The 13,787-nt window shown below is 38.8% G+C and overlaps 1 protein-coding gene across 6 annotated transcripts in view; it reads left to right on the top strand.

Annotated features, from left to right (window-relative positions):
* zmym4.1 (zinc finger MYM-type containing 4, tandem duplicate 1) overlaps positions 1-13,787 on the top strand; it is a 104,465-nt gene that overhangs the window by 19,209 nt on the left and 71,469 nt on the right. For 5 of the 6 annotated variants that reach the window (XM_041212584.1, XM_041212587.1, XM_041212586.1 and 2 more), the window contains one exon: positions 4,198-5,148. In XM_041212584.1, the coding sequence (XP_041068518.1) occupies positions 4,198-5,148 (951 nt within the window). Of the gene's footprint in view, positions 1-3,028; positions 3,132-4,197; positions 5,149-13,787 lie in introns of all 6 variants that reach the window. The other variant, XM_041212590.1, reaches the window with a different exon arrangement.

The following is a 13,787-nucleotide window of genomic DNA, read 5'->3' on the forward strand; positions in this document are numbered from 1 at the left end:
TGTCCCGCTTATCCTTTATCCCTGTACTAGCAAACCTACCTTGTCTCATGATCTGCCGTTTCCTGCAATTTAGAGTTCACTCATTCATATTCAAATTCCTCATTGATCGCCTTGTCCCTTCCTATCTCTGTAAACTCCTCTAACTGCACAACCCTCCAAGAATTCTCTTTTCCTCCAGCTTCTTAGGTATCCCTTATCACCATGTTTGGCATCCATGTCTTTAACTGTTAAAAGCACTAAGCCCTTTTTTTCTGTCCCTAACCTTTAATTTCATTCCTATTACAAAGAAATAAATCCAGTGTTCAATTTAATACCAGCCCATGCAGAATGCTTGAACTATTAAAGGTGAAATATAATTGTCTTTCTTTATTGAGATTAAAAGGAATTTCTAAAATATTTGTAATTGATCCGTGTTGGATATACAGGAATGATGAAAAGGCATTAATCTCCTTGAGTGGCTGAGGTAATGCCAATTATATAATAAGACTGCAACCTTAAAGTAATTGCAGTTAGATCATTTAATGACTTGCACTGAGAAAAGCTTGTATTTTGTGCAATGTCCCTTTAAAATCAAAGTTCGTTGAGGAGTAGTCTCAAAGAAGGTTAATTAGTTTACTGATTATGACATCATTAGGTTCTAAGAAATTCCCATGTGACCTGAGATTCCCATAGGAATAAACAGTTAAAAAGCAAAGGGTAAATAGATAGCTAATTGCAGTGGGGTTGGGTCAGCGTTTTCTGTTTGACAGTTCAGAAAACACTGAAAATTTGTGCAAAGAGGAAACAAGCAATGTTTTCTCTGAATGGAACAATTTTCAGTTTGACAGTCTTTGAACAGATCCTAGTGCTGAAGCAGGATTCAGTAGCAGAGTCTGTGTTACCATGTATGTTATACCGGCCGAAAAAGCAGGGAGCTGAAGACAGGAAGAGCAAGGGATTCTGGATTGGACAACACCAATTGCTGCTGTTTCAGTGTTGCCAGAGCCCATGAGACCATCTGCATGAGTTGGAGAAGGGAGTCTGTGGGGACTCTTGTCATCAGTACTATCATTACCCGAATGAGAGAAAGTTCTTGGACATGATAGTTCTTGTCTCAGATAACCATATCCAGGGACATCAGATGGCAAACCACTGCTGGTGAATGTGAATCGAGGGCTGGATCAATTGGGTGGAAAATGAGAACCTTCATAGTGGAGACTGAGTTGGAAAAACTAAGAGATTGCATGTGGTCCCACAATTGTGTGGAAAGTAATGCAAGTGCTTAAAACTGCGTGAGGCATGTCTTTGTTGTAGCAACTATTGAAAGCAAAATTTACCTTTTTATTTGCAATAGCCTTCGCCTGTTAATTAATTCCTAAGATAAAAACAAAATACTGTGGATTCTGGAAATCTGAAACAAAAACAGAAAATACTGGAAAAATTCAGCAGGTCTGACAGCATCTGTGGGGAGAGAAAAACAAAGTTAACGCCTCGAGTCTGTATGACCCTTCTTCAGAGCTGGAGAAGGGCTTCAGCACTGAAGAAGGGTCATACAGACTCGCAACATTAACTTTTGTTTTTCTCTCTCCGCAGATGCTGTCAGACCTGCTGAGTTTTTCCAGCATTTTTTGTTTTTTCCTGTTAATTAATGTTTGAATTATGTTGATTTTAGTTGATTTGTTACAGAAAATGTTTGGAAAAATGAAATCTAGGCCAGTATTTTATTTTTTTGTGGAAGTTGTGGGGAATCATTTTTTCTTTAAAAAGTTATTGACCTGAAGATCATAATAATCATTAAGTAAATGTGAAGCTAACAATTGGCTTAATTCTGTTGTTTTTTTGCTGGCATTGGCTTTCATAGTAGGTGCAGACCGCCAATGTTCTGTATATCAGTGATGCGTGGTGACATCCACACTGAAGGATCAATGATTCTGATGTAATTACTACAAGTTACTTCAGATATATTTCACTAAGACTTTGTATTTGTGTAAAATTGGTACTTTGGCACCGAAAAGGATGCTGCTGACTTACAGCTGTGTGTGCTTTCATTAAATTAAACACCATTCTCTGAATTATGAACAGGTGTTTGGGGTTAAGTTTGCTTATGCTGTGTGATGGTAGGTACAATAGAAATTCTCTGTAAAAGGACAATTTGAGAGATTTGCAGAGGTATATAAAATACTGGTGGTAACATGCTGATTTGACACAAATACTATAGGCTGGTTCATGTATTTAAATAATGCAAGGGCAGGTCTTTATCTGCTTTTGAAGCAAGTGTTTTCAGATCTTCTACAATACTTTGGAAGCTGTGTGGTTCATAGGCTGATTGTCACAGCAGCAATAATTCATGTAAAGGCTGTTCAGATACTTCTACGATATAACGTAGCAGCAGTTGATGAATGTTTTCAAAAAAGCTTTTATAATAGCATAATGCCAAATTGAGCATCAGTAGGAACAGGGATGTTCCTGTATCATCCTTGTTGCACATTTTCAGCTTACAAAAATAAATAGGTTAATGAAACATGTTTTTACATTTAAAAAAAACCTTATAAACAATATAATTCAACTACAAAACGTATGGTGATGGAAAACATCTTTAATTTTTCTGTGTTCTTCAGAAGGACCCACTTCCTTGCTGAAATACGATTCGACAGTTGGTAGTCATCCTCTAACACTTCAGTCAAGTAGCTGTTATTCAGGGGCAGTGTTTTTTTTTTTATTCATTCATTACTGGGATGTAGTTTTTGCTAGCTGGGCCAGCATTTATTGTCCATCCCTAGTTACCCTTGAGAAGTTGGTGGTGAGCTGCCTTCTAGAACCACTGCAGCCCATGTTAAGCATCAGCAGGATATCAATCAGTAGAGGACATCATGGGCTCACTTTGATTCCGGCACCTATTAGCAAGCACACATATGTACTTCAAGTCAGTCACCAGTGAGCAATGAAAAGCAGAAACAGTGGCTGATATTTTCCTTTACTAACCCAAAGCGCTGCAGTTAATTGTAGCACTATTATGAGTTAACTCAAATGTGGCGCCTTCTCAATCCAGATGCCTCAAGAGAATGTGACTTCTGGGTCACCAGGAAAGCCTATCTTCTAGATCTATGCTGACATCTTGCTATCTTCTGGCAGTTTCATCTCTGCAACAGATGGTATTTGCATAACTCTTTTTTTTTTCAAGAAAATTAAATGTTCACACATTCTAGGGAAATCCATTGCTGCTAATCTGGGGAAGTTGTTTTTAATCTGTTTCTGTTATTTTGTATTAAAAATAAATGTGTGTTGGTCGCAGAATGTAAAATCCAGTGCACCTCAAATAAACAGTGGAGTTAAATATAGAACAGCTGAAAAAGGGCAATATTTGCACATGGACATCCATTGGCAAACGTGGCTACTGGGTACCAATTCAATTGAAAGGTTGAAATGATGCCATAAGTTGAGAGAGCATGATTGTTACACTTTATTTTGTCACAAAATTAGATTATAAAATTCCAATCACTATAGGCATGCCAAATTTTAGTATGCTAGTAGATCTTCTATCGTTGAACAACAATATAATTTTAAAATATTAAAGTGACCCCTAATCTACTCATTCCTTGATTTCTGTCATTTTTAAACTACTTCAATTGATTTACAATCTGCAGTTTATTTTTGTAGTCAGTGTAATTAGCCTTCATAATCCCTGCTGTTATTTTAAATGTTAGCTTGTACAAAATTGTACCTACCTTTGTATGGAATAATGTGTGCATATTTTCACATTAAGTACTTACCCCTGAACAGTGTATAATTTAAAGCAATCATTATGTCCCAATTTTTTTATTTCAATGGTGGTGACAATAGTAAGGAATGTGGGCAATGAGCGACACTAGAACATGTACAGTGAAAGGGCCTGAATTCAGGCCAGGACTGTGGCTGAAAAAATACTTAATTTTGAATAGTGTTTATAAATCAGGCAAACAGGCTTGGGGACAGAAGGCTGCTAGGCCTGCATTGAGACCAGGCGGAAGTTGTGGAGCTTCAGGTTTCTGGGGGCTGTAGCACACTTTCTTTGGTTCAGAATGTCGGGCTTTGGCTGGTGTCAATTGGATCGCCATCAGATACAAGGGCAACAGTAGGTTAGACCATGAAGCATTAAAGGAGGGATGTTTGTAAATTATGCATTCTATATAAACTAATTAACAATGTATTTATGCAACAGTCTTTCTGCTTTCCTCTTAGGTGAGGACGAGATGGATACGGAGGGTGGTTGGCAACCAGTTCCATCCAGGGAATCTTCTGAGGCACTGGACTTCAGCACAACAAATCGAGCTAAAGCCGAGAGAAGACTTGAACTGTCTGTGACCGTGAATGAAAGCAACTTTGGTCAGAGTGACTCATTTGGGAGGCCAAGTGATGTTTTTAACAATAAAGAGCAAGCTTTGTTACATAGAGGACATCGGCTGTTGGATGAGGATGAAAATGACTATATGAGCTCAAGTGAACTTATTGCTGTGCCTTTAGGGGAAGATAATGACAATGAAGTTGATTTTGACCCAGTGGACTGTCTAGGCATTCAGCACACTCAGAGTAACCAAACTACTCTTAGTAATAATTTTGAAGAAGGAAATGGAGTTGAACAGGGCATTTTTAATGAAGCTGAGGAAAAAAGGAGGAAGTCTGAGCTTGATGAGCTAAAATGTAGAAAGCAGTCAATTGGAAGCAAACCTGATGAGTGTGCATCAGATGGTGCTAACAACTTTGAGAAGGATTTGCTATTAAATGATTGTGACAGACGCTTTGATTGTGGAGATGAGAATCGGGGTGTTCACCAAACAACTTTGTCTAATACGAATGAAGATAGTTCGACTTTGCATAAAACGGAACTATTTAATATTGCTGAAAATGGAGATGATATTTCAAGAGCAGGGGGTAGGCCTGCTCTAGGTGAAGATGAAAAAGCTGCAGCATTATCACGTAAAGCAGTTATCCTAAAAGAATCTGTTGGATTTCCAATGAAAAGGTCAGACAAGAAAGATTTTTTGTCAGAGACGAGGCTAGCGATTAAAGATGGTTTGCCAACAGTAGTTGATTCTTTACTGAGAGGGACTGTGGAGGCACAAGCTGAAGTCCTGGATAAGGGAAGAAATGAAAAGAATCGGAAAGTGACTGAGCATGAAGATTTATCTGCAGGTTAGTACCAGAATGAAGAAATGTGCTACTACACATTTGCCAAATGTGTTCCAATAAATAAGCCACACAGGCCCAAATCTTAGGCTTCACAGATTCAGCTGGTCTCAGCCAGAAAAAAATTGCATTATTGTCCTTTGCTTCTGTTTCAGGAAGGGAAGATCAGCTATAGTTTCCTCTCCTTTTCATTGTTCAGTGGTTCTTGCAAGGGCAAAAAGCTTCAGAAGAGAGTGAAAATTGGAACAAGAAGTCCTTGTTCCATGCAAAATTAAAATTAAACTCCATATTGTAAGGAGTTCTTTAGGTGTTTTTATGTTATATAAGGAGACCACTGGCTCTATATCATCTCCCTTTTAATATCATTTGCTTAACTTGGGTTGCACCAAAGAATATGGAGGCTGAGTTTCTCTTATCAGTAGAAACATGGAGGACTGGCGCCTTGTGTACGTTTCACCAAAATTAGTTTATTCAATCTGACAGTTTATTTATTGGCCTGTATTTTTGTGGTATTAAAATATTGTTTGATCCCCAAGCATTGGGGGGGTGGTGGGTCTGTAACTGGTTTCTGGCTGGCGCACAATCAATTCATGTCATTAAGCATATAAGAGTGAAAATGTCCAATTCAGTGCATTTGCTGCTTAGCTTTCAGATGGGAGTACTGAGCCAAAGTATCAGTTTTAATACTCTTGCCTTTGAATCATAAAGCTTTGGGCTCAATCTCTGCTCTGAAGACTTGAGCATGTAATCTATGCTTACTCTTTAGTACAGAGGGTACTATAGCTTTGAAGTTGCTCCCTTTTGGATTAGCCGTTAACCTTCTGGTGGTTGTAAAATATTTCATGTCACTATTTGAAGAAGGCCCTGGAGAGTTCTCTGTGCCTTACCAACGTTTATCCTCAACCAAAATCACTAAAACAGGATCTGGACATTCATCTCATTGCTGTGTGTGCATTGGCAGCTGTGTTTCTGTACATTATAACAGTGACTTCACTTCGGAAGTACTTCATGTTCTGAAGCACTTGGAGTGATCCTGAAATCATGAAAGATGCTATGTAAATTGCTAGCGCATTTCTTGAATTGCAGAAATTCATTAGCAGGTACTTTTCAGTTGTTGCTGCTGCTAAAGAAATAGTAAGCTATATTTGTTTATATAGGAGGCTTTTTCTAATGGAAACAGATTTTGAAAGACAAGTTTTTAACAGTAATCAGGCAGAGGAATTCTGCCTCTGAGAGAAGGCTGTATCCTTGAAGGCAGAAAGTGACATTGAAGGCCCTTGAACATTGAATGAATACAGTTCCTGCCACTCGACAGTATAAAGGACCAAGCTTCCAGCAACTCAGCCAAATTTTCATGTGTCTGTCAACTACAGTGAGGCTTCACTGTACAAATGAGCAGGAGAATCCAGACATTTAATCAATCGGAATTGTGGATTTGGAGCTGTGTTTGAGGTGACAGAAGGAAGCAAGGCAATGAGTGGAGAGCATGGCATCAAGGTTTTTAGGTCTCTATTTGAGTAGTTCTACCCCAGAACTCCATTTGATTATGTAATTTCAGTCAGCAGTAAAGAAGACCATAGAATCATAGGGATTTATGGTACAGAAGGTGAATGTCTGTGCTGAACAAGAAAGAGTTATCCAGCCTAATCCTACCTTCCAATTCTTAGCCTGTAGCCCTGTGGGTTATGGCACTTCAAGTACATATCTAAATACTTTCTAAATTCTACAAGGGTTTTGGTCTCAGCCACCCTTTCAGGCAGTGAGTTTCAGACTCTCCCCATCCTCTGGGTGAAGGAAATTCTCCATAACTCCCATTTAATTCTTCTAATTACTTTAAATCTGTGCTCCCGGGTTATTGATCTCTCTGCTGAGACCCTTCCTATTCACTCTATCTAGGCCCCTCAATACATATCAATTAAATTTCCCCTCAGTCTCCTTTTCCAAAGAAAACAACCCCACTCCATCCAATCTGACCCCATATTTAAAATTCTCCATTCTTGGCAACATCCTTGTAAATCCCCTCTAACTTCTCTGATATGATCACCTCCTACCTGTAATGCGGTGATCAGAACTGTATGCAGAACTCTAGCTTTCTTCTAACCGTTGTTCTATCCAGCTCTGGAATAATCTCCCTACTTTTATGTTCTGTGCCTCAGCTAATAGTGGAAAGTATCTTGTATGCTTTCTTCATCAGCATATCTACCTGCTCTGCTATCTTAAGGAATCTGTGGATATTTACTCCAAAGCCTATCTGTTCCTCTACACTTATCAGCATTGTACATTATCTAGCCTTGCTTGCTTTCCAAAATGCACTACCTTACAATTCTCTGGCTTGAATTACATTTGCTGTTTTTTGTTATCTACCTTGTCAGTCCATTGATATCTTCGTGTGGCCTACAGCTTTCTTCCTCACTATAAATCACACAGCCAATTTTTGAATAATTTGCAAACTTTGTAATCTTGTAATCAACCCACATTTAAATCTAAATCATTGCTATATACCGTGAATAGTAAGGGATCTAGAACTCTAGCCTATGGAACCCCACTGGAAACAGCTTTCCAGTGACAAAAACAACAATTGACCATTAGCTTTTACTTCCTGCCATTGAGCCAATTTTGGATCCAGTTTGCCATCTACCCTTGATCCCATGGGCTCTCTGACCAGTCAGCCATGTAAATCATTGTCAAAAACTTTGCTAAAATCCACGATTACATTAAAATATTTTACCATCATGGACCATCCTTATTATCTCAAAATTCAATCAAATCTAACTGATACAACTTTCTGAACAAATTCATGCTGATTGATTGTCTTTCTAAACAACAATGAATATCATCGCTCATTTTTTTTCCAGTAATTTCCCCACCACCAAGACTAGGCTGACTGTTCTGTCATGACTTGTTCTATTCCTTTCTTCCTTTGTAAACAACAGCATAACGTTAGAGATCCTCGGACACCAGAATGATGATTGGAGCCCTTGCTTTTTTCTCCCTTGTTTTCTTTAACAACCTGGTGTCCGCCTTATCCTAGCCTAGCGATTTATCTACTTTCAAAGATGTTAAGCCCCTTAATATTTTGTCTTTCACTATGCTTGTCATATCCAATATTCCTCCTGCTTAACTAGAATGTCTACATCATCCGCCTATTTAATGAAGAGAGCTGCAAAGTATTCATTAAAAACCAAGTGCACGTCTTCCCGTTCTCTCACAGGTAACCTTTTTGGCCTCCACCAGGCCCTATTCTTTCCTTTGTTATCCTCTTGCTCTTGATGTAATTATGTTTGTGGCCATAGATTCCCACATATAGGACCCAATTTTGACACTAAGTGGATGGGTTTCGAATGAGTTAAAACCTTGTCCACAGTTCTCCCAGTCTTAAGATCCTAAGAAATAGGAGCAAAAGTAGGCCAATTGGCCCGTCAAGCTTGCTCTGCCATTCAGTAAGATCATGGTGGCCTCAATTCCACTTTTCTGCCTGTGTCCCCCCCCCCCCCCAACCCTTGACTCCTTTGTAGATCAAATATCTGTCTAATTTAGCCTTGAATATATCCAATGGCCCAGCATGCTCATCACTGTCTTAAATGGGAGATCCCTTATTTTTAAACAGTACCCCCTAGTTCTAGATTGCTCCACAGGAAGAAACATCCTCTCAGTAACTACCCCAGTTACACCCCTTCAGAGTATTGTATGTTTCAATAAAATCGCATATCATTCAGTTAAACTCCAGTCAGTATAGGTCCAATCTGCTCAACCTTTCTTCATAAGACAACCCCTTTATTCCAAGAATCAGCCAAGTAAGTCTTCTCTAAATTGCTTCTAACGCAAGCACGTCCCTCCTTAGGAAAGAAGATCGGAACTGTACACAGTACCCCAGGTGTGGTCTCACCAAGGCCCTGTGCAGCTGTAGCAGGACTTCCCTATTTTTATACTCCATTCCTCTTAGAATAAAGGCCAGTGTTTCATTTATCTTTTCAGTTACTTGCTTTTCCTGCATGCCAGCTTTTTGTGATTCATGTACAAGGACATTGGGATCCCTCTGTACTGTAGCATTCTGCAGTCTCTTGCCATTTAAATAATATTTTGTTTTTCTATATTTCTTGCCAAAATGGGCAACCTCGCGTTTTCTCACATTAGACTCCATCTGCTAAATTTTTGCTCACTCACTTAACCTATCTATATCCCCTTGTAGACTCTTTGTATCCTCCTCACAGCTTGCTTTCCTACCTACCTTTGTATTGACAGTAAATTTGGCTACAGTACAGTTGATCCCTTTATCCAAGTCATTAATATATGTTGTAAATATTTGAGGACCCAGCACTGATCCCTGTGGCACCCTACTAGTTCGTTTTCCAATCTGTAAATGACCCATTTATCCTCTGTCTGTGCTAATATATCACCACCAACACCATTAGCTTTTGTCTTGTGCAGTAACCTTTTATGTGGCACCTTATCGAATGCCTTTTTAAAATCTAAGTACACTACATCTACTGGTTTTCCTTTATCCACCCTGCTTGTTTATACCCTTAATAAATTTGTCAAATTAATAAAATAAAATTGTCAAATGTCAGAATCATATTGACGCTGCCTGACAGTATTATAATTTTCTAAATGTCCAGTTACTGCCTCAATAATGGATTATAGTGTTTTCCCAATGACAGACTTTCTTGCTTTCTGTCTCCCTCCCTTCTTGTATAATGAAGTTAGATTTTTGTTTTTCCCAATCTGGTGGGCCCTTCCTAGAACCTAGGGAATTTGGGAGATTGCAACCAATGCATTCACTATCTCTGCAGCCACTTCCTTTAAGACCCTAGGATGCAGACCATCAAGTCCAGGGTACTTGTCAGCCATTAATCTCCAGTTAGTTTTTAGTTTTTTTCTCCCTAGTACTTCTCTAGTGATTGTAATTGTTTGAAGTTCTTCCTTTTTTGCACTCTGCTTTTCTACTATTGAAATTATTTTTGTGTCTTCTACTCTGAAGACAGGAACAACATATTTGTTCAAAGTCTCTGCTATTATTCCCCTAGTCTCAGCCTACAATGTTCATTTGCTCTACACTTTTCTTTTTATATACTTGTAGAAGCTTTTACAGCGTATTTTTATATTTCTTGCTAGTTTTCTCTCACTCCAATGCCTCACTCTTTATTATTATTTTAATCAGCCTTTGCTGATTTCAAACATTTTATCAATCTTCTGGCCTCCCATTAATCCTTGCAGCATTGTACATCTTTTTGTTTAATTTGATACCATCCTTAACTTTGTAGTTATCCATGATGGGGCATGCTTTTCATAGAATCTTCCTTTCTCAATGGAATGTATCTTTGTTGAGAGTGTTCTCCTTAAATGTCTGCCACTGCTTCACTACCTTTTAACCAATTTTCCCATTCCATTTTAGTCACTCTGTCTTCATATCCTTGTAATTGCCTTTATTAAGTTTAATACACTAGCCTCAGACCCAAATTTCTCTCTCTCAAACAGAATGTGAAATTCTCTCATCTTATGATCACTCCTTACCTAGAGGACCCTTTAAAATGAGGTCATTAATCCTGTTTGGTTCCAGAATGTATTGTTCTAAAAAATTATCCTGAATACATTCTATGAACTTCCCCTCCAGGTAACTTTTGCCAGTTTGATTTGTCCAATCTGTATGAAGATTAAACTACCACTATTGCAGTACCCTTCTTAGAAACACACACAGAAAATAGGAGCAGGAGTAGGCCATTCGACCCTTCGAGCCTGCTCCGCCATTCAGTATGATCATGGCTGATCATCCAACTCAATAGCCTGCTCCTGCTTTCATCCGATATTACAAGCCCCTATTATTTCTTGTTTTATACTCTGTCCTACAGTATAGTTACTATCAGGGGGTCTGTAGACCACTCCCACCAGTGACTTTCCTTTGCTCCATCCAAGCAGATTCTATATTTTAAACCCTCAAAAAGATCTTGGCTGTGTTTTTGGGCATGGAGACAAGATCAAAATCTGGTAGCTAGTTTCCTAGCTACCTTTTATTTAAGGAATGTTTTGTGACTCAAAAATATCAAAAGGAGTGGAAGAAAATATAAAAGAAAAAGTAGGTGCTGCTCCAATTTAGTGAAAAGAATTATTAAATATTTGGCAAGCAAATTAGTGCTAATGCTGGAAATCTTTTTGAGTTTTTGTATTGAATTTAATGGAGCATCAGAGACATGTATTCTTGGTGTGTGGCTTTTACACAGCCAGTTGCCTACCCCAGGGTAAACCTGTTTGATGCACCAAGACCAGTTGTCACAGAAACCTTAAATAATTTGGGTCTTGCTGACCACTGCCTCGGGGATGTTGCCTGCTTTATTCTGGCTGTTTAACCTAACAGCAGAATCATAGCTGTATTGTTTATGGGATTAGGAGCATTTGGAGGGGTGGAGATGAAATCTGTGAATATTAGTGACTCTCCACGCTCCGCATTCTGAACTTTACTGCATCCAGTACAGATTGTCCCACCTCCCCACTGGCACTGAACTTGTCAGCTGACAGCAAATTGTCCAAAATCAATTCCTGCTTAAACTTGCGCTGCTATATCACCTATCCAATTTTTGCCTCACTTGGGTGGCCTGTTTTTAGCATGGCTCTCCCTCCTAGTTCGCTGCTCCATTCTCTACTTGACTGTTTTGCTGTATAGCCTGTATCCCAGACTATTCTTGAGCAGTGCCGTAGCAAATGCACTGGTTAGCTCCAAAAGTATGTTAGTTGAACTAGATTAATAGGTCGCCAGTGCATGTAGTTGTCACGTTGACAAAAAATTGCTCTAATTTATGTGGATATACTTATGAGATCCCTTCATTTTTCCAGTCACCAATAGCCATTTTTCTTAATAAGAGCAGCAGTGGTGAGCGAACAGATTTGTTTCACAGAGCCTTACCTTCACCTGCTGTAAACAAATTACTATCCTTTACTTTGTACATAATTGACAGAAGAATGAATATGCAAAATCCACTAAATGGGCTGCATTATTACTTCCTTGATGTGAGCGTGTTATTTTCTGTGTTCAATCAGTCCAAAGTAGATCATTATATTTATACCCAACTTGTTCTATTTCTAATGTATATGTATAATATGAAGTTCTGTATAAACCAAGATAAATTGGAAGGTATACAGTACATTGCATGATGGCAGTTGTTTTCCAGAATTTCATGCTTATGATTCTTCACAGTCAGTCTTAAGACACCTCACTGTTGCTGTTGTTTTAGTTTGGATTTTGAGGGGCTGGAGTCCATAAGCCAATTCCTGAAGTCTATATGATAGTTCCCCCCTCCTTTATCCTGGCAGCAAAATCATAGACTGATTTTTTTTTTCTTGGCATTAAGAAAAATCAGAAAAGCTGAGTATAACATGGACACTCTGGAAACCAATTGGAGACTCCAATCTCTCAGAATATGCACTAAAACAATGGCAGTATAAACAATTTGGCATCAGTGAGGTGACAAGTGGAGGTTTGATATTTTGCTACAGGTAAGGAAGGAAGAATGGAGGCAGTTACCTCAAACTGTTCCCATGTGTTGCCTCAGAAACCCCTCCATTGTGTTAAGCCATGGCGAATAAACCAATCCTTCTGGTGATATGGTTTGTGCCACTGCAGTGGTTGGACTGTTTTTGTTTTGTTGCTTTTAAAAATTTTAATACTTGATAGACGTTATTCATTAATTGATGCTGCAATTAGTGTTTCAAACATGTGTCAGAGCCACACGCTAATTTCTTGAGTCGGGTTCCTTTAGGAAACAACACCAAGACATACCTCAGTACATAAGACTATAGGCAGTAGGAGCAGAAGTAGGCCAGGATTTACTCCTAAAACATTTCTTAATTTCAGGAGTATATAAACCATGCAAAGGCTCTGTGGGGTTGACTCCCAGCTCTTGTAGGGTAAAATGTATGGCTTTCAACTTGCTTCCCCTTTCTTCTCTTGAGTGGACAGCAGTCACCTCGATGCAGTAGGTTTCCCCTAAGATTACACTGGCCAATCCAAGGAAGCAACCTGGGAAAAACCTGAAGTGTTAAGTAAAAAAAAAAGTGCTGCATACTGATTTGGTTCCTGTCTGTAGGGATTTAAAAAAATGTAACTTCAGGCATCTTCGCTTGATCCTTCTGTAGTGGTGCATAGCAGATGGGTGGGAGAATTGGTAGAGGGAGCTGCAAATGTACAGGATTTGGAAATTTGGTGAGGAATATACTAAGTACCCCCCTCTTTCCTATGTTCCTGGCTGCTGTGTAAGTTGGAATGTTTAATTTTGGGCACATTAGGTGCCTACAGTGGGTTTTATGGGTTATATATGAAGTTCAAATCAGTGCTCCCATTAATTTTTCTTTAGCTCAACTTGTGATTACTAAACTTCGGTATTTGGACTCAAGGTTTTTCCATCAATGGGAAACTTGATTACTCACCTACATTGAGTGGTCTGTCCACAGTCTGTGTGTGTGGGTTCACTGTCATTGAATGGTTACTATGAGCAAATGTATTTTCACTTCTGGCTGAATACAGGAAAGTAATCAAAAGGACGTATAGTAATATAATTAGTATAGAGAGAGTTGTGCAGGTGACGTCGAACAATTTTACCAAGTCCTAAAATTTTCTAAGAATTTCACTTAAAGGGAAATGATTGTGCATCTCAGTC

Source organism: Carcharodon carcharias, chromosome 19, assembly GCF_017639515.1.
Source record: "Carcharodon carcharias isolate sCarCar2 chromosome 19, sCarCar2.pri, whole genome shotgun sequence".
Taxonomy (NCBI): Eukaryota; Metazoa; Chordata; class Chondrichthyes; order Lamniformes; family Lamnidae; genus Carcharodon; species Carcharodon carcharias.